The sequence below is a fragment of the Pygocentrus nattereri genome, chromosome 15, assembly GCF_015220715.1.
Source record: "Pygocentrus nattereri isolate fPygNat1 chromosome 15, fPygNat1.pri, whole genome shotgun sequence".
In the NCBI taxonomy this organism is placed as follows: domain Eukaryota; kingdom Metazoa; phylum Chordata; class Actinopteri; order Characiformes; family Serrasalmidae; genus Pygocentrus; species Pygocentrus nattereri.
In genome coordinates this window covers 41,065,958-41,085,321 of record NC_051225.1, presented here as the reverse complement: position 1 = coordinate 41,085,321, position 19,364 = coordinate 41,065,958, and the positions used below count along the sequence as shown (strand labels likewise).

The 19,364-nt window shown below is 44.3% G+C and overlaps 1 protein-coding gene across 1 annotated transcript in view; it reads left to right on the top strand.

Annotated features, from left to right (window-relative positions):
* Positions 1-289: 289 nt before the first annotated feature.
* Positions 290-19,364, top strand: part of rorab (RAR-related orphan receptor A, paralog b) — a 53,262-nt gene continuing 34,187 nt past the window's right edge. The window contains exon 1 of the mRNA XM_017721564.2: positions 290-833. Coding sequence (XP_017577053.1) covers positions 677-833 — 157 coding nt within the window. The 5' untranslated portion in view covers positions 290-676. The remainder of the gene's footprint in view (positions 834-19,364) is intronic.

The following is a 19,364-nucleotide window of genomic DNA, read 5'->3' as shown; positions in this document are numbered from 1 at the left end:
GAAACCCATGAGCCACTGGGTTCAGCAGAAATGTAGAGAAAGTGGTGTGATTTCCCTTCAGCCTCTTCCAGAGCGACGAAGACCCGGTTGGAGCTGCAGCGGCTGTGCTGGAAGGCCGGGGCTGTTCATTTAACCGCGTCTCCGGGTTTTAGGCTCGTGTCTCTCCGTGACACGCAGCCATGCACGCCGCCTCGTGCGACGTCTTAGGGGCGGCGTTTAGCGGAAGTACGTCAGCAGCATATTCACTCATCACATGCCAAAGCATGCACGCGCGCGCGTGTGTGTGTGTGTGTGTGTGTGTTTTTACCAGATCATCCATCCATTTTCCCCCATCGACTCAAGCTGGAACAGCGACTCGGCTCCTGTAGCCGCTCTGGAGGAGATCAATAAACACCGCGCGGTCATTAAATGATCTGCAAAATCACTTTATTATTATTAGCATTACTGGTATTATTATTAGGCGATTTGGCTGCTAAAAGAGCAGATTGGCTGTCAGGCGTGCGGCCGCTGTGGCGGCTCCACAGCGCCGTGTGTGGACAGACCCACCCCACCCGCTCCTCGCAGCAGCGCTATCGCAGCCAGTCTCCAGCGCAGCCTGAGCGGAGAGGCGGCGTAGGAAGGAAGCGGTGAAAGGAGCGTCTCCACCTCCGGGAATAAATCGCTCGAGCGGGGAAGTATGGACGAAGGGCCGGAGCCCGTGACGGATCCGGCCGAACGCGCTTCGACGGCGCCCGTTGCGGATCAGACCAGTCCGGTAAAGCTGGACAATACTAAGGCTGAGACGGAGCACCAAGCACCGGCCAGAAGACAGAGCTGCTCCAGCACCAACAGGGGTAAGACTCCGTGACGTGAGGGGAAACGTTTTAACTGCCACCCGAGCCCAGCTCCCTGTCCCGGCGGCGGCTGCTTGTAGACCCCCTCTCTCCCCCTCGTGTCTGCGCAGCCTGCGACTGAAGTTACTTCACTAAAACGGCCCGGCTCGCGGTGCTTTCCTGCAGCCAGGCGTTTCGGCTGCCCGGCCCTGGTGATCTGCGGCCCCGCGGCTTTGTGTCAGCTCTGAACGCGTTTGCGGTACTTTGACTAAGTTATTGTGATTCTGCGGGTCGTCCTGGCCGCTCGGGCTGTCAGTGGCGCGCGACGCGCTGGCCTGCAGAGCTACACAAGGACAATCCGGCTGCGGCTGAAAGCTCGGAAACGTGTAACTGAACGAATTGTGTGGCGAATGTAACCTCGGGTTAAACCACCGCCGTGTCCTGTTCAGTCTGTTGTGTTTACTTTGCACTAAACGCGCAGCCGCGCCCCACCGTGCGCCCTCAACCCGGCTCGCCTTAAAACCGGCTGGCATGTCATCCTCGGGTTTATTAGCAGGGCTACAGTCTCTACAGAGCAGATTTCAGGTCCGATTAGAGCGCAGACATGTGCCCCTCCTCTGCCTGCGCGCGTAGTTATGTAACAGGCTAGGGCGCACACACACACACACACACACACACACACATGGTCGGGCACACGCAAGCCTTTCTCCCTTTTCACTTCTTAGCTGCTCGTTTTAAGAAGTCAGGCTGTTGACCGACGGTCGACGTGTTTCTTTTCAGACTGTGTGATTAGCTCCTGCGTTTGGGTCCTCTGCTCGCTCCGTTCTCCCTCACTGACACGTTCTCGTCCTCTGGCGTTACGTAAGAAGAAGGAGGACGAGGCAGGAGGGAGGAGGGAGAGGAGCAGCGGAGCACTGGGGCTCCGGCCAGGAGGAGCTCACACTCCTAACCCGCTAACCTATATTCTCCTGGTCTCCTGGTCGCTCTGAGGGCCTCCTCGGTTTCTCCCTCCCAGCATTAGATAACACTTCCATTGTGCTTATTAGGAAACTATGCAGGCCTTGGTAGTTTATGAATGGGCTTGACTCCAGTGGGCCTGTTTATGGGCTTCCACTGGGTTCAAGTTCTCCTCCTCGCAGTATTATGCAGGTTTAAATTCATGGAGAAATAACTTATAATGCAATCGCAATAAAAATCTAATTCTACACTTTTTAATTTTGCCCCTATGTGCGTTGCTCCCGTTATTAACTCTAGCTGTGAAAAGTGTTATAAGGACCAGGGTTAGGGTTGCAGGTTAGAGGGAGCCGTCATGTGTGGCTAGTTTTCAGTCGTAGAAGGTGCTGCATCGGTGCCAGAGGACTGAGTTTTTTACCGTTAAAATCATTACAAAGAAATCAGGGAGGAAAAAAAACAGGCGTCTTGGTCACCACAGCAACACGGCATGTAGGGGCTGTTCATTCCCCTCTGATGTGCTCAAGCTCTTCAAACCCATACACTAACTCACACACCCAATAGAGCTTCCATTCACCAGCTCAGTCCTTTCAAACTCACACACAACAGAGACAGCCGACCCAGTCCCTCATCTCCATCAAACTCAGAGACAGCCGACCCAGTCCCTCATCTCCATCAAACTCAGAGACAGCCTACCCAGTCCCTCATCTCCATCAAACTCAGAGACAGCCTACCCAGTCCCTCATCTCCATCAAACTCAGAGACAGCCGACCCAGTCCCTCATCTCCATCAAACTCAGAGACAGCCGACCCAGTCCCTCATCTCCATCAAACTCAGAGACAGACGACCCAGTCCCTCATCTCCATCAAACTCAGAGACAGCCGACCCAGTCCCTCATCTCCATCAAACTCAGAGACAGCCTACCCAGTCCCTCATCTCCATTAAACTCAGAGACAGCCGACCCAGTCCCTCATCTCCATCAAACTCAGAGACAGCCGACCCAGTCCCTCATCTCCATCAAACTCAGAGACAGCCGACCCAGTCCCTCATCTCCATCAAACTCAGAGACAGCCTACCCAGTCCCTCATCTCCATCAAACTCAGAGACAGCCGACCCAGTCCCTCATCTCCATCAAACTCAGAGACAGCCTACCCAGTCCCTCATCTCCATCAAACTCAGAGACAGCCTACCCAGTCCCTCATCTCCATCAAACTCAGAGACAGCTGACCCAGTCCCTCATCTCCATCAAACTCAGAGACAGCCTACCCAGTCCCTCATCTCCATCAAACTCAGAGACAGCCTACCCAGTCCCTCATCTCCATCAAACTCAGAGACAGCCGACCCAGTCCCTCATCTCCATCAAACTCAGAGACAGCCGACCCAGTCCCTCATCTCCATCAAACTCAGAGACAGCCTACCCAGTCCCTCATCTCCATCAAACTCAGAGACAGCCTACCCAGTCCCTCATCTCCATCAAACTCAGAGACAGCCGACCCAGTCCCTCATCTCCATCAAACTCAGAGACAGCCTACCCAGTCCCTCATCTCCATCAAACTCAGAGACAGCCTACCCAGTCCCTCATCTCCATCAAACTCAGAGACAGCCTACCCAGTCCCTCATCTCCATCAAACTCAGAGACAGCCGACCCAGTCCCTCATCTCCATCAAACTCAGAGACAGCCGACCCAGTCCCTCATCTCCATCAAACTCAGAGACAGCCGACCCAGTCCCTCATCTCCATCAAACTCAGAGACAGCCGACCCAGTCCCTCATCTCCATCAAACTCAGAGACAGCCTACCCAGTCCCTCATCTCCATCAAACTCAGAGACAGCTGACCCAGTCCCTCATCTCCATCAAACTCAGAGACAGCCGACCCAGTCCCTCATCTCCATCAAACTCAGAGACAGCCTACCCAGTCCCTCATCTCCATCAAACTCAGAGACAGCCTAACCAGTCCCTCATCTCCATCAAACTCAGAGACAGCCTACCCAGTCCCTCATCTCCATCAAACTCAGAGACAGCCTACCCAGTCCCTCATCTCCATCAAACTCAGAGACAGCCTACCCAGTCCCTCATCTCCATCAAACTCAGAGACAGCCTACCCAGTCCCTCATCTCCATCAAACTCAGAGACAGCCTACCCAGTCCCTCATCTCCATCAAACTCGGAGACAGCCGACCCAGTCCCTCATCTCCATCAAACTCAGAGACAGCCGACCCAGTCCCTCATCTCCATCAAACTCAGAGACAGCCTACCCAGTCCCTCATCTCCATCAAACTCAGAGACAGCCTACCCAGTCCCTCATCTCCATCAAACTCAGAGACAGCCGACCCAGTCCCTCATCTCCATCAAACTCAGAGACAGCCTACCCAGTCCCTCATCTCCATCAAACTCAGAGACAGCCTACCCAGTCCCTCATCTCCATCAAACTCGGAGACAGCCGACCCAGTCCCTCATCTCCATCAAACTCGGAGACAGCCTACCCAGTCCCTCATCTCCATCAAACTCGGAGACAGCCTACCCAGTCCCTCATCTCCATCAAACTCGGAGACAGCCTACCCAGTCCCTCATCTCCATCAAACTCAGAGACAGCCTACCCAGTCCCTCATCTCCATCAAACTCAGAGACAGCCTACCCAGTCCCTCATCTCCATCAAACTCAGAGACAGCCGACCCAGTCCCTCATCTCCATTAAACTCAGAGACAGCCTACCCAGTCCCTCATCTCCATCAAACTCAGAGACAGCCTACCCAGTCCCTCATCTCCATCAAACTCAGAGACAGCCTACCCAGTCCCTCATCTCCATCAAACTCAGAGACAGCCGACCCAGTCCCTCATCTCCATCAAACTCAGAGACAGCCGACCCAGTCCCTCATCTCCATCAAACTCAGAGACAGCAGTCTTACCAACTGGACATACAGAATACACTCGACTGTCAGTGCTGTTATTGTGAAAGCGAAGCACCTAGGAGCAACAACAAGTTAGCCACAGAGTGAAACTAAAGAGTTTAAAATAGCCTCTGGATGCAACATCAGTCAAAGAACTGCTACACACAAGCCCAGGACTGAAATGCACAGTGCTAAGCGCCAGGGGGAGTGGTGTAAAGCACACTGTCACCAGACTTTGGAACAGGACAGCATTGTGCCCACTGTGAAGTTGTTTGGTGGAGGAGGGATAATGCTATGGGGTTGTTTTCAGGGGCTGGCCTGGGCCCTTTAGTTCCAGTGAAGGGAAATCTTAGTGCTTCAGCATAGTAAGACATTTTGGACAATTGTACGCTTCCAACTGTGTAGAAACAGTTTGGGGAAGGCCCTTTTCTGTTCCAGCATGACTGTGGCCCAGTCCATAAAACAAGGTCAATAAAGGCATAGTTGGTGTGGAAGAACTGGACTCTGGACTGGCCTGTACACCCCATCAAACACCTCTGGGATGAATTAGAATGGAGATTGCAGTCCAGGCCCTGTCATCCAACATCAGTGTCTGATCTTTGATGAATGGGCAAAGATTCCCACAAACACACTCCAAAACCTCGTAGAAAGTTTCCCAGAACAGTGGAAGCTATTATAGCGGCAAAGGATGGATCAACACCATATTAATGCCTGTGGATTTATAATCGGTTGTTATAAAAGCTCCTCTAGGTATCATGTGTAGGTGTACCAATACCCCCCCCCCCCATCAATATATATATATATATATATATATATATATATATATATATATATATATATATATATATATATATATATATATATATATATATATGGGGGGGGGGGTAGAAGAGAAGAGCTGATGGCAGGGTATGAGGCTGTATTTCAGGTTGCTTTGTGGCACTGACACAATCATTTTGTGACGTTATCAATCAAGCAGTCTTTCTAGCAAAAGTAAGCTGGCAGATTTATTACAGACGGCCCACCTCTGCTCTGGGTTTGTTTTGGTCAGGTGTCTACATAAATCCTCTCGTACTGAATTTGGTGCTAGTTTAAGAATCCAACCTTTCCAGTCTCAGTTTGATGCAGGTTCAAAAGTTCAAACTTTAACTTGTTTCATGAAACCGTTTGGTCTGAACACATGCAAATGTTTCTCGGTACAAACGATGTGTTTTGTCACAGTTCAGATTATTTATAGCAGCGCCTTCTTTTTTAACCTCTCACCTCGTTCACGGTCTTTCAGCAGTGTGAAATAATGGCTGACTTTTCTTCCTGGACATGTCAGCATATTGACTGACTAAGAGTTAAAGCGTAATTCCACAGAAAGAAAAAAATAAATATATATATATATATATATTATATTTATATAAGCGCCATTGAACTTGCAGCGCTACATGGCTCACATTATAACATAAAATGTGATGTTTTTGTTTGGTCTTTAAATTGAGCAAAACTGTTTTACAGCATCACTGGACTCCTTTAATGTCAGGGTTGAATAAATATTTTAGGGAAAAGTGAAGTTAATTAGATATTTGGTGTAATATCAGTTAAAGACAAGGTGAGCTGCATAGCAGCGTTACTAGTCCTTTATTCACCAGGATATGCAGGGCCTTTGTCTGGGTGCTGCAGTCAACATAAATTCCAATAAGACAGATAATATACAGCCCTACATATTTAATACGATCAGTTTAAACTGTAAACTTAGACCTGCTGCTACATAAGTCACTTTTCAATGATAGTGTTGCCATGGTTTAACATCTAGCGGGAACTGGCTCATGAAGTTCCCTGTGAATGTCACTACAAGACTTGACAAACAGCAGTACATCACAAATTTGTGGTCGACTGCCATCTTCCCTTTAAAAGGGCTCCCTTTCCCTGAAGTAGGAGGGGTGATTCCGGTTCAGTGGATGTATGTCCAGGTGATAATGTCACCCTGCAAATCAATGTCACCATAGTAAATCTCCTGAAGTCGCTTTTGAGGACTGGAAGGACTCCATTTGTGTTGGCCCCAGGTTTGCGCCGAGTCTCTAGAGATGAAGGGGTCCGATAGCATCTAATGGGATAAGATAACTGATGCTGAACTAAGTGGTCTTTTCGTAACATGCAGGGCTGTTAAGAACCTGCCTATTTTCCTGGATTTGATTGGGTTTGAAAGCGCAGGACACTGCAATGCTGAGAGGAATCCTCCTGTGAAAGCCTCGTTTTGTCTTTCTTTGTATTCGTTTTGAATTGGCTCTATTTTGTAGCTTTGAGGAATTAAAATTGTAGTCATGCTGACGTTTTGGGGATATTTTGGGCATAGCAGTGAAAAGCCCCGAGTTGTCTTGCAACAACATTATGCTGATTGTGTCATGTAACCTTTAACTCTTACAGTTCGGGGGCTGTCGGCAGGTCCTGTCTTCCATTCCTCATTCCTGTCACTTTACAATGATTCAATTATTTTGAAATGCTTTTCTATATTTTTACTGAATAATAAACCATAAGACACACCAGATACACAGGCCTTAAAATACAAACAAAATTACATTTAAATAATATGATTTATTTGAAATAAATACAAAAAATACTACTTTTTAAGTATTGAGCATTTGAAAAAATATTTTATCAGCTTGTAACAGAATACCTGTACCCAGCTCGCGGAAGGCTGGCATGATTCCGTGTGCGCTGTGAGATATTCCACTGTTATCACAGAGGCACGATCGCTGAGCTGGGCTGGGAGTGGCAGCCTGAGGGCAATGCACACACACTTCTCTCATTACTCTGTGCTGGCAGTGATATAATCTGTCATTATCGGGATGTTGTAGGCCTGATCAGAGCCCCTGTATGGAAATGTCATACGAGCAGAGTTCCAATTCTTTTTTAAATAAAAAAAAAATCAGCAGAGCAATATTTTGGCATGTATTTGTGACACAGCCCTGATTGTACACTACATTGCCAAAAGTATTCGGCCGTCTGCCTTCACACACATAGGACCTTGAGCAGCATCCCATTCTTAATCCATGGGGTTTAATATGATGTCGGCCCACCTTTTGCAGCTATAACAGCTTCAGCTCTTCTGGGAAGGCTTTCCACAAGGGTTAGGAGTGTTTATGGGAATTTCTGACCGTTCTTCCAGAAGAGCATTTGTGAGGTCAGACACTGATGTTGGACGAGAAGGCCTGGCTCACAGTCTCCGCTCTAATTCATCCCAAAGGTGTTCTGTGGGGTTGAGGTCAGGACTCTGTGCAGGCCAGTCAAGTTCTTCCACACCAAACTGGCTCATCCACGTCTTTATGGACCTGCTTTGTGCACTGGTGTGCAGTCATGTTGGAACAGGAAGGGGCCGTCCCCAAACTGTTCCCACAAAGTTGGGAGCAGGAAATTGTCCAAAATCTCTTGGAAGCTTTAAGAGTTCCTTTCACTGGAACTAAGGGGCCGAGCCCAACTCCTGAAAAACACCCCCACACCATGATCCCCCCTCCACCAAACTTTACACTCGGCACAATGTAGTTCCATGAAGCTCTCTACGCTGTTCTTGAGCTGGTCTGAAGGCCACATGAAGTTTGGGGGTCTGTAGTGATTGACTCTGCAGTAAGTCAGTGACCTCTGCGCACTATGCTCCTCAGCATCCGCTGACCGCTCTGTCATTTTACGTGGCCGACCACTTCGTGGCTGAGCTGCTGTCGTTCCCAATCGCTTCCACTTTGTTATAATCCCACTGACAGTGGACTGTGGAATATTTAGTAGCGAGGAAATTTCACGACTGGACTTGCTGCACAGGTGGCGTCCGATCACGGCACCACGCTGGAATTCACTGAGCTCCTGAGAGCGACCCATTCTTTCACTAATGTCTGTAGAAGCAGTCTGCAGGCCTAGGGGCTCGGCTTTATACACCTGTGGCCGTGGAAGTGACTGGAACACCTGAATTCAGTGATTTAGATGGATGAGTGAGGACTTTTGGCAATACAGTGTATATTTAACAGGTTTTATAATCATTGTGCCATTACTGCTAGAGTCATAGTGCACTCCCAGTGAGAGAGTAGCTGCTGGTTTCAGTTGCTTTCATTTCATTGGACTTGGTATATCTCTGTCTAGAATTCAGTCCAACTCTGTTTGATAGGCTCTTAACAGTCTTTGCATATTGGCCCTACAGGTTCAGGGAGTGGTCTGAAAATTTGTTTTCATGTGTGCTGTAGAATGTACAATTCAGAAATATTCCAGTTTATGAAGTACACCCACTTTGTTCCTGAACCCGTTTTATTAACTATGCCCATTCCCGCAGTGACCCTGACATGTTAGTGTGTGTTGTGCTAGTGTGAGTGCATCAGGTTTTGTGCGCTGTTTATACTAGCCACTTTATTAGACACACCTACTTTGGAGGAACACCTGGTACACATTGCACTCATACAGTGAGCGGCTGGAATCGTTCTTTTTCCATTTACTCTTCCACGTCACTCTTTTTTTCGATTTTCAGTGGCCATCAGTGGTCAGCTCCTGATCATTGTAGGTGTAATGGTTGGTGAAATGTTCTCAGCGCAGCTTTGACAGTGATGTGTTTTAAAAAACCCAGTGTCATTGCTTTGCCTGGCAGCTGGTAGAATGCTAAAATTATGTTGGTGTAACTGCTGTACTGAGAGTGGGTTACCATCCAAGTAATAGCTGGTTAGTGGAGGTCCTATAGTCACAGTGGAGGTCCTATAGTGACCCCTATAGTGACCCCTTTTCACTGATGGAAGGGATGACTTCAGTGAAAGAAAATTCGAAGTTATATAGGTGTTATAGGTGTTATAGGCTATATTAGGGGTGGGCAATATGGCAGAAATAGAACATGATAATTAACATTTTTCACGGTACACAATACTTTTCACAACATTCAGTTTTTCTAAAGTTTCATAAATTGAAACATAATTTTATAATGTTTCACCCACTGCTCTGCCCTATATCTAATTAAATATTCCCAATTATGCGCTATTTGCAATTGAACATGCAGTTGGCTTGTGTTCTGTAAATACTGATGACATCCAAGACGTGCTCAGTTAAGCCTAGTGTAACATAATGTGGCATAAATAATCACAATAAAGGTAAATATCAGCATGTTGCCACCCCTAAGCTGTATTTGCTTCTGATCCAGTGAATGTTGGAGAGTTATTAAGAATGTTAGTAAATAGATTTGAATGCTGTTTTTGTTAAGCCCAACACTCCTCAGAAAAAGGAAACTTTAGACGGATCTTTTGGTCGCCTGACAGATTATTGTATCCAGACTCCAGGACAAAACATCCCCTGTCCCTCTGCAGCTGTAGGAACTCACACATACAGACACATACACAGCTGGATGGAGGCACTGGCTGAACAGTGCACTTTTGAGGAGTGATGTCAGACCAGATGGCAGACAAACCTCAACTGTAAAAATAGGGAACATTGATTCAATACATAGAACCGAACAAAGTAAACATTTGGGAATCATTGAATTTTCCTCTCAGCGCAGCTTTTAGTTAGCTTGGCTGATACACTTTAAAGGCTTCTGCACGGTTTGCTGCTTTTATTTATTTATTCTTTACTTGATTACATCAGAGTAACTGGTAGATTACTCAAAAACAAATGTATATGCTACCAGAGTTTAGTGGAACTGTAGTTTATCTGTTAGAGGATACAGAAAGAGCATTTAAACTTTTGGTGTCCTCCGTTATGCTTGGCTAGGTCTCTTTACTGTTTAGCTCACTGTATGTTTTTCATGCACAGGTGTCAGTAAAAATCTTGGCCCTTGCAAATAAGAAACGCATGTAAGTGAAACAGTGAGCCTTTTCAGATCCCGACTGCCTGTTTGGGTTGATAATTGACTTCACTGAGAGAAAGAACTTTAGGGAGCCTTAGATTTTAGGCATGCTTGCCTTCAATCGAAGTAGTTTTAGCAGCTGGATAGGCACGGTAGCACTATAAAAGAAATGAGAAGCTTGGTGTGAGTGTAAGATCTTTGTCTAATGTAAAAGCAATAGTAGCCGCCTGCTGCCTTTTCCAGAGCGGATACAAAGGAAAAAACATTCTGTTCTTCTCTTTTCTTCACAGGCTTCCCCCAAAAAAGGGTGAAATACAATGAGAACATTGTAATGTAAGAAGCAAATCGAAAATTCTGTGCATTTTTTTCCAAGGCCTAAAGATTGCGCAATAGACAAAAAGGCCAAAAGAGCAATTTAATAAGCAAAGCTAACGATAATGATTATTTGCCAGTATACGTTTTTTAAACATGCAAAATGCATTAAGTGTTTAAATGTGTGTGTGCGTGTGCGTGTGTGTGTGCGTGTGTGTGTGCGTGCGTGTGCGTGTGCGTGTGTGTGTGTGTGTGTGTGTGTGTGTGTGTGTGTGTGTGTGTGTGTGTGTGTGTGTGTGTGTGTGTGTGTGTGTGTGTGTGTGTGTGTGTGTGTGTATGCACTCACCAGGCTTTTGGAGTGTAATCTGTTTGCCAGACAGGTTGGCAGACCTACTACATTATGAGGGTTAACTGCATTGCCGGGCATATGGCAGTCAAAATAAGCTCATTTGCACACCATCTGACACCGGCTGAACACAACAATAATGGAATTGTCACTTTCTGTTAAATGCATGTTTGATTATCAGACCATTTGGATGTGATTTTGATAAACCTCATTAATTAAGCTGTAACTCAGTTCACACATGCTGACGCATCACTGTTGCATCACAAATACAAAATGTAACACACACCATGTTACTGTTACACAGCTTTTACAAAATTACAAATGTTTTCCTTAAAAAAATAAACACTATTAAATGACCTATATCATAGAAAACTAAATTTCCCTCACCTTTTTTAATAAAAGAGATGGATGTAGTAAGTAAACACTGTTAGATTTGCAAACCATACTATCCACTTCCCAGGCAGTCCAAGTACGGAAGCTATGCTGTCTGTTATGAACTCAATGTTTCTGACCGTCAGCTAATTTATATCCACCTTTTCAGCCTGCAGCAGTTTAGTCCTGTCCATTCATAATGGCGCAATAAGCAGTGCTTATTTATCTGAACAGTGTTACAGGACTGTTCAGTTTTATGTCATATAATAATAATTATGACCATTTTTATTATGTAAAACCACACAAATGTCATAAGTGGTCTTCAAGGGTAAAATGTGGATTATGGGCCCTTTAATCTGGCTGTAACGACAGTGTCTGTAATATCCGAATCTCATTTGAAGCAAGTTAGTCATGGTGCTATTTTCTGTGCAAAGTATTCCTTGGATTACACGTTTGACTGGACAGACTTACAACATCCCCCCCAATTTAGTTTGAGGTTTCTCTCAGTGTCACGTGAGGCTGCGTGTGCTGCCCAGCTTCTGACAACAAAATGATGATTCAAGATCAGTGGAGACATCAATAGCAGTCCATTTGCAGATGATACAGCATAGCAGAAAACCAAGAAGAGCTTAAGGCCCTTTTAAGGAAAGTTAAAGGACAGGGCGAAAAGATGATACTTCAGCCGGCACTTGGCAGAACGAGGATGATGGAGCTTGAAAAGATCTTTAAATAAAATGATGTGTCAAGCAATAAAAATGTATAGTCATATGCAAAGCTTTGAACATCCCCAGCCAAATATACAATGTTCCACAACTTTTGCACAGACAACATTTTTTATGTTCATGTTCCAATATGTTAAATGCAGCATATCGCTGTTGTCAGACGAAAACCTCGGATCTCCAACATGGTAACTTCACAGGAGAAGGAAAAAACTTCTTTACTTTTAATGGAAGTCAATGGAACCAGAACTTTTTCCTAGTCATTTTGGGCCGTTTCTCTTGGTCCATACATCATGAAATTTACACACAATGTAAAGGGTAACAGGTAAATTCAAATGATGTCAAAAACTGAAAAATGTCAAAAATGGAGATACAAGGTTTTGATCTGACAACAGTGAGGCCATGTGTTACTGTGATGACCTCATGGGAATGGTGTTCCCTGTGAGAAAATCCCAGTAATGGACAGCCTCCAGTGGCCTTTTGCTTTCATAAACTGGTGGCCAACATAAAATATACCAAAATGCACAATTTTTCAGAAAGTAATTTAAGTCATTATTAATAACTGACAAGTATATTGCCAAGAAATAGCAGTTGCTTTAGAGTCTGGTGTTGTTCCGAAGCAACGATGGATCACTGAATGAAGAGAAAGCTGTTAGTTAGCTGACCAGCCTAGTTCTAGTTTAGAGCCCAAGTCACCAGCTCCTCAGTTTAAACAACAAGGGGGTCCTTATTTGATCAGTATACTCGGGGGTCCATGCGAGCACCACGAAAGTCAAAGATTATTCAATTAACAGAACAAGGTTTTTTTTTGTGTGTTTATGGGAATTTTTACAAAGGCTTCAAACGCATCTCAGCCAATCAGATTTTAGTACCGGAATGATCCATTTTATAGACAGTAATTGTACATTACACTATTGTAGTGGGTTATCTGTGGAGCATATGTCCTTTTTTCATGTAGAAAATCACGATTAGAGTGTTTCCTCATCGTACTTTATGCAGTAAAGGCTGTGAGAACATAACAGATCAAATGACCTCACATGTGATCAGATAATCGAGTCGTCATATGAACTCGCCTTTTTTGCCGATAAAGCAAATTTCCCCTGTTAAAAGTACAGAAAGCTGCAGTTCAGCTCCTCTACTTAAGAAAAACAAGCCGTTTCCATGGAAACATGAAGTGCATTTTCAAGAGCTGGGGTGTTTCTAAAATAGTCCACTCATTTATTCTTTTACTGACCACTACATAGTCTGTTCTGTGTCGAGCACTATAAAGGGTACAAGTGAGGGAGGCAGCAGATAAAATCGGGACAGCGCCCGTTTACTCTGGAAACATATTGTGACTCTCCAGAACATCAGCAGTGCAGGCGACCGCATTACCAAAGGACATGTCAGGCAATAAAAGGCGGTTTAGCCATATCTTCTGTTCTAATGTATTCTCTCAGTTATTAATCCGATTCTATAGCTACCTCCATGTTTCCATTTTATCAATATAAAAACATTCAGTGAAGTACTGTTTGCATTTTTATAAACACATTATTCTGTTCAAATCAATTTAATCTACAATCTTATCAGAATAGTGCACTGACTGTAAAACATTGTAAAACATACTTTTAAAAAATTTAAATTAAATTAAATAAAATGTAAATTTTAAAACTTATTTAGCTTTTATTTTCAGGTAGAAACACCACAAACATACCAGTACCTTAAACATCACACACCTGTGACAACAGCGTATTTTTTGTGCTGTTACTGTCTCACAGCCTGACTTCTGCTGGAGCCGTGCCGCTCTTGCTCACCTCATTTCTGAGATTTTTTGTGGGCTATCCTGGGTCTGTTCATGATCCGTGAGTGTTCAACCTGCACGCATCTCACTGATGACCCTGTACCACCATACAACAGCGTCACAACCTCGGTCACGCCAAAGAAAAGAGAAATGACAAAACGCTCCTTTTAAAATAAATCTAAATAAATAAATAAATAGATAGAACTGTAAATATATAGAAAATGTTGCTGTAATATTTATTATTCATAGATTTACAAAAAAAGTAACTATGCATGGCCTTTAAATACATTTTTGGTTGAACAGCAAAATTAAATAAACACATTAGAGCATCATAATATTAAATATAAACGTTCATTTAATGTAAATTGTGAGTAAGAGTTACATTTTTGTAAATTTTCACAGTACAAATATCAAATTTATGGTAAAATGAATGTTCGCAAATATCAGTTATCGGTATCCTTAATTTACCTGTTTTTTTGTCCCAGAACACACACACACACACACACACACTAACACACACACTAACACACACAGACAGACACACACACTAACACAGACACACACACACTAACACACACACAAACATATATACATACTTTTTCGAAGCTGCTTGTCCTTCTAGGTCGCGCGGGGGGGAGGGGGGGGTGCAGGAGCCTATTCCAGCGGTCATTGGGTGGAAGGCCAGTCCCAGAACAGCTGTGTTAAATATGTGAAACAGTAACTGCAGAATAATTGCAGTAATTCATGACTTCTAAAGTTGATTTCTAATATTCCCAGCGCTGAGTTGTATACGTAGATGGATGCTGTTTAAGATCATTTTTATCTTTAATGCTGTATCTGCACATTACTGAACCCCGTTAGTGTAGTTTATACAGAATGAGGCTGACACAAGGATGACTCCACATCCCCTCTTCCATCTTTCTCTCTCTCACACTCCCGCACGCTCAGGCCCAGGGGGGCTCATTTACGCACTCCAGTCCTCTTCTCTGCTCATACATCAAATACCAAATAAATATTTATAGCGCAGTGGTCATCAGTCTGTTTCTCTGGCTTCTTTCTGCCTGTCTGTTCTCGTTTGTTTTGTAGCCATTTCTTGGATGGTGTTTTGGTCATTTTATCTTCATAAACTAACTGCTAGGGTTGGAATGCATCTTGGGAGAGCTACACACTCAGATATATCCTGTAAAATGTACTTAAAAACTATAAATGTAAACTCTAAATAAAAGGGAGGTTATATGAAGGTTTTGTGATTTCACAGTTGCCTAGAATATTGCGCCAAGGTTGCGTGGCCTCATGAAGAAATCAATTGTTGTGTATATGAACAATTGATAGTCAGAGTAGGCGAAACAGGTTGGCACGGACGACATACACCAGCAATGCCGCTTATAGAAAGGTCCATGAAAAATATCATTAAAATGATTGAATTACTTGAGATTTGCGAAAAAGGGAATTATGCAAAAGGAACAGGAGGAGACGTTAAACAATTTGGGTATAAAAGACTTTACAGTAAGGTAATGGCGTAATGATGTGACGGCTCCTTGAAAGCCGGCTCCTGTGAGACTGGTCTGTGTTTTCTCTGATAGGTGAAGCTGTTCGCTGTTTGTTAGTAGAAGTAGGAAGCGCTGAGTATATGTGGTATAAAACATGTTGTGATGTGTTTTAAATAATAACTATAACATATCGTCGCATTGACAACCCCATAATTGATAAACACTGAAGTCAGTTTGAAAGCAGCCGCTGTAGCAGTACAGTTTCATAGTCTTGCCTATAGGGAACTGCTGGGCTGTTATGTGTGGCCTCTGCGTGTAACAGTGACTATCTCATTCATTATGTGGCTACCGTGGCCAGCCCATTCGTCTTCTTTGACAGTTTGTCTACTGGTTAGGCTGGTGCTTCTTGTTCAGGCAACTTACAGCACTGCTCACTCATGGGATCGGCATTATTGTATGTGAACCGTTTGAATGTTATGAAACGCTTTAGGCAGGGAGAACGGTGTATCCTGATTAGGGGCTGGAGCCCTCATGTTTTATTCACAACCTAATTATCATCCAATAACTAAAATAATACATATTCTGTTATGAAAGCAGTGGCTGAGTCGCTCCATCGATCTTCAATACTGCTGTTTCTTATATTTAATTTCTGTTATTTTTTTGCGAGCTGGCTTGCCAGTAAATCCTCAGAGACTGAAACTTTTACTTCTTCCTGCATTTCTGGCTTATGGTGCTGCGCTTTTTGAGGTCTGTGTCACGGGCATAACACCTTCTCAGTCACACAAAGCTTTTCTGTAAACACAAGGATGACGTTCTGCCACTAAATCTGAGCATCACACATCTCTTATCAGCTGCACCAGGAGGTGGGAATGTTTACCTGCTATACGTGTTATAGGTAAGAGTAAGCGATATGATAAAAACATATCACCTCTATAATAAAACACATTTTCATAATGTGCAATATGCATCACAAGGTTTCAAGCAAGGTGGTTAATTGTGTTGGATGTCAAATACATGATATTCCTTTTCAGTCATTCTTGTATCAAAGTAACATAAATATCTTCATTTTTACAGAAGCTTCAGCTAAAAGCGTCACACAGACTCAGTAGTACATCTGGACATGTTTGAGCACAAAGTATACAGCACAGTTTTTCTGGACCGATGATGTGAGGCAGTGTGACCAGCTGTTAATTTGCAATACGAACCCAGTCAAAGGCCTGACGCTGAAAAATAATGCATTGAATTCAGTTATTCAATTCACTTATTATTATTATTATTATTATTATTATTATTTGTTGTTGTTATGAATAGCAGAATAAGACTTAACTCTAGAATACTTTTAACGATCTAGCACCCGCCTTGTTAAGCTGTATAATGGTAAAGGTGAAAAACCGGTATGATGGCTCATACTTTCTTTTTTAATTAGGTCCAATATAAAATGCGTCTTAACCTGCTACAACTAAAAACGGCCCTGAGGCTGTCACGGAGATTAATGCGCTTCCTCCAATAATGCTAATGTAGTTTGTGATGAAAGAAAGCTGGCGGGACCTGTTAGCATGATCTCATTTGCATTACACTAACTGGCCCTCGATATCTGTCATTCATTTAACTAGTGCACACTGCTGCCCGTATTTGAATAAGAGGCCTTTGATGGCTGCTCATTTGCTCATCACTAATGCTAATCATCATGAGGAATTTCGACACTGACCGCAGTGACCAAGGGGAAGTGCTTGTTCACTTTGTGGCTGATGTTTGTCACGTTCTGCTCTGAAGTGATGCAGACAGGCTTTAGTAAATATACACATGAATCGTTCTCAGTATCAGTTTACCAACGATCATGTTTTCTCTGAGTGATTTAAACATTTGACCAAAGCATGTTTATTGATTTTAAACAGGACCAGCCCATTCTTAACCTTTTTATTCTTACTGAAGAGTCATACTGAAGCGCTCAGGATATTGTGGCACTGTCGTAGGTTGCAACAAGAAAATTTCTGCACTGCTAGGTCTGCCCCGGACAACTGTAAGTGCTATTATTGTGAAATGAAGGCATCCAGGAGCAACAAAGCAATAGACCATGAAAACTCACTGTGTGCTGAAGTGTGTGACCCTCTGAGATGCATAGTGTTAACAATAAAATTTGGTGGAGGAGGTATAATAGTCTGAGAATGAGTTTGAGCTCGTCGTCACTTAACTCCAGCGAAGGGTAATGTTAATGCTACAGAATACAGAGACATTTTTGCATGAAATGAAGCTAAAAAAAGAGGCTGTCTTCTAAAAGAGGGCAATGATCTAAAACATACCTTAAAATCCAAGATGAGCATCTGCAAGAAATGCAAGGTGAAGCTTTTAGAATGGCCCTGGGAGTCCGCTGACTGATCGTAAACACGCTGTGCATGAAAGAAGGCCCAAGAATACATTAAAACTAAATATATTAGTTCTTTCGAATTTACACTTGTTATCTGCCAAAGCAGTTGCTGAGTACCGCTTTAGACGGGTTTCCAAACGTTCTCAAACGCCACAGTTACTGTTTTATTTTGTTCTACATTCTAAATTAATCATTAGAGATTGAACATTTTCAGAAGGTGGAATTTCCCATGATAGTTTGCTGCAAAAGTTGTCATGTCAAAAAACAACAATGTATGTAATTTGGCAAAGGGTGCCCAAACTTTTGCATGCAACTATATATATAAACAAACAAACCTCCGATCAGCCTGAGATTAGTTCAGTTAATACTGGCTTCAGGCATGTTTACTACTTGGGTATTTATTTTATTTACTGCTATTGTTTGTCTGTAAGAGAACTTGGAGCACTGTAAACTATCTGTCTCCCTCTTCCTCTTCTCCTCCTTTGTTCCCTTTATTCTTGATGTGACCTCTTGGATGCTCAGCTTGTAAGATAGGAAATGAGAGTTGCATTTGAACATTGTGCGTGTGTGTGAGTGTGTGTGTGTGTGTGTGTGTGTGTGTGTGTGTGTGTGTGAGTGTGTGTGTGCCTGTGTGTGTGCCTGTGTGTGTGCCTGTGTGTGTGCGCGTGTGTGTGCGCGTGTGTGTGCGCGTGTGTGTGCGCGTGTGTGTGCGTGTGTGTGTGCCTGTGTGTGTGCCTGTGTGTGTGTGTGTGCCTGTGTGTGTGTGCGCGCGTGTGTGCCTGTGTGTGTGTGTGTGCGTGTGTGTGTGCGTGTGTGTGTGCGTGTGTGTGTGCGTGTGCGTGTGTGTGTGTGCCTGTGTGTGTGCCTGTGTGTGTGCCTGTGTGTGTGCCTGTGTGTGTGTGCCTGTGTGTGCGCCTGTGTGTGTGTGCCTGTGTGTGCCTGTGTGTGTGCCTGTGTGTGTGCCTGTGTGTGTGCCTGTGTGTGTGTGCGTGTGCATGTGTGTGTGCGTGTGCCTGTGTGTGTGTGTGTGTGTGTGCCTGTGTGTGTGTTTGTGTGTGTGTGCGTGTGCGTGTGTGTGTGTGTGCCTGTGTGTGTGTTTGTGTGTGTTTGTGTGTGTGTGTGTTTGTGTGTGCCTGTGTGTGTGTTTGTGTGTTTGTGTGTGTGTGTGTGTGTGTGTGTGCATGTGTGTGTGCGTGTGCCTGTGTGTGTGTGTGTGTGCCTGTGTGTGTGTTTGTGTGTGTGCGTGTGCCTGTGTGTGTGTGTGTGTGCGTGCGTGCGTGTGTGCGTGCGTGTGTGTGTGTGTGTGTGTGTGTGTGCCTGTGTGTGTGTTTGTGTGTGTGTGTGTGTGTGCGTGTGCCTGTGTGTGTGTGTGTGTGCGTGCGTGCGTGTGTGCGTGCGTGTGTGTGTGTGTGCGTGTGTGTGTGTGTGTGTGTGTGTGTGCCTGTGTGTGTGTTTGTGTGTGTGTGTGTGTGTTTCCTTGCGTGTTGTGTTTGTGTTCTGCTTTACATAAGGGTGAGAAAAGTTTTTCAGTGTGTCTGTC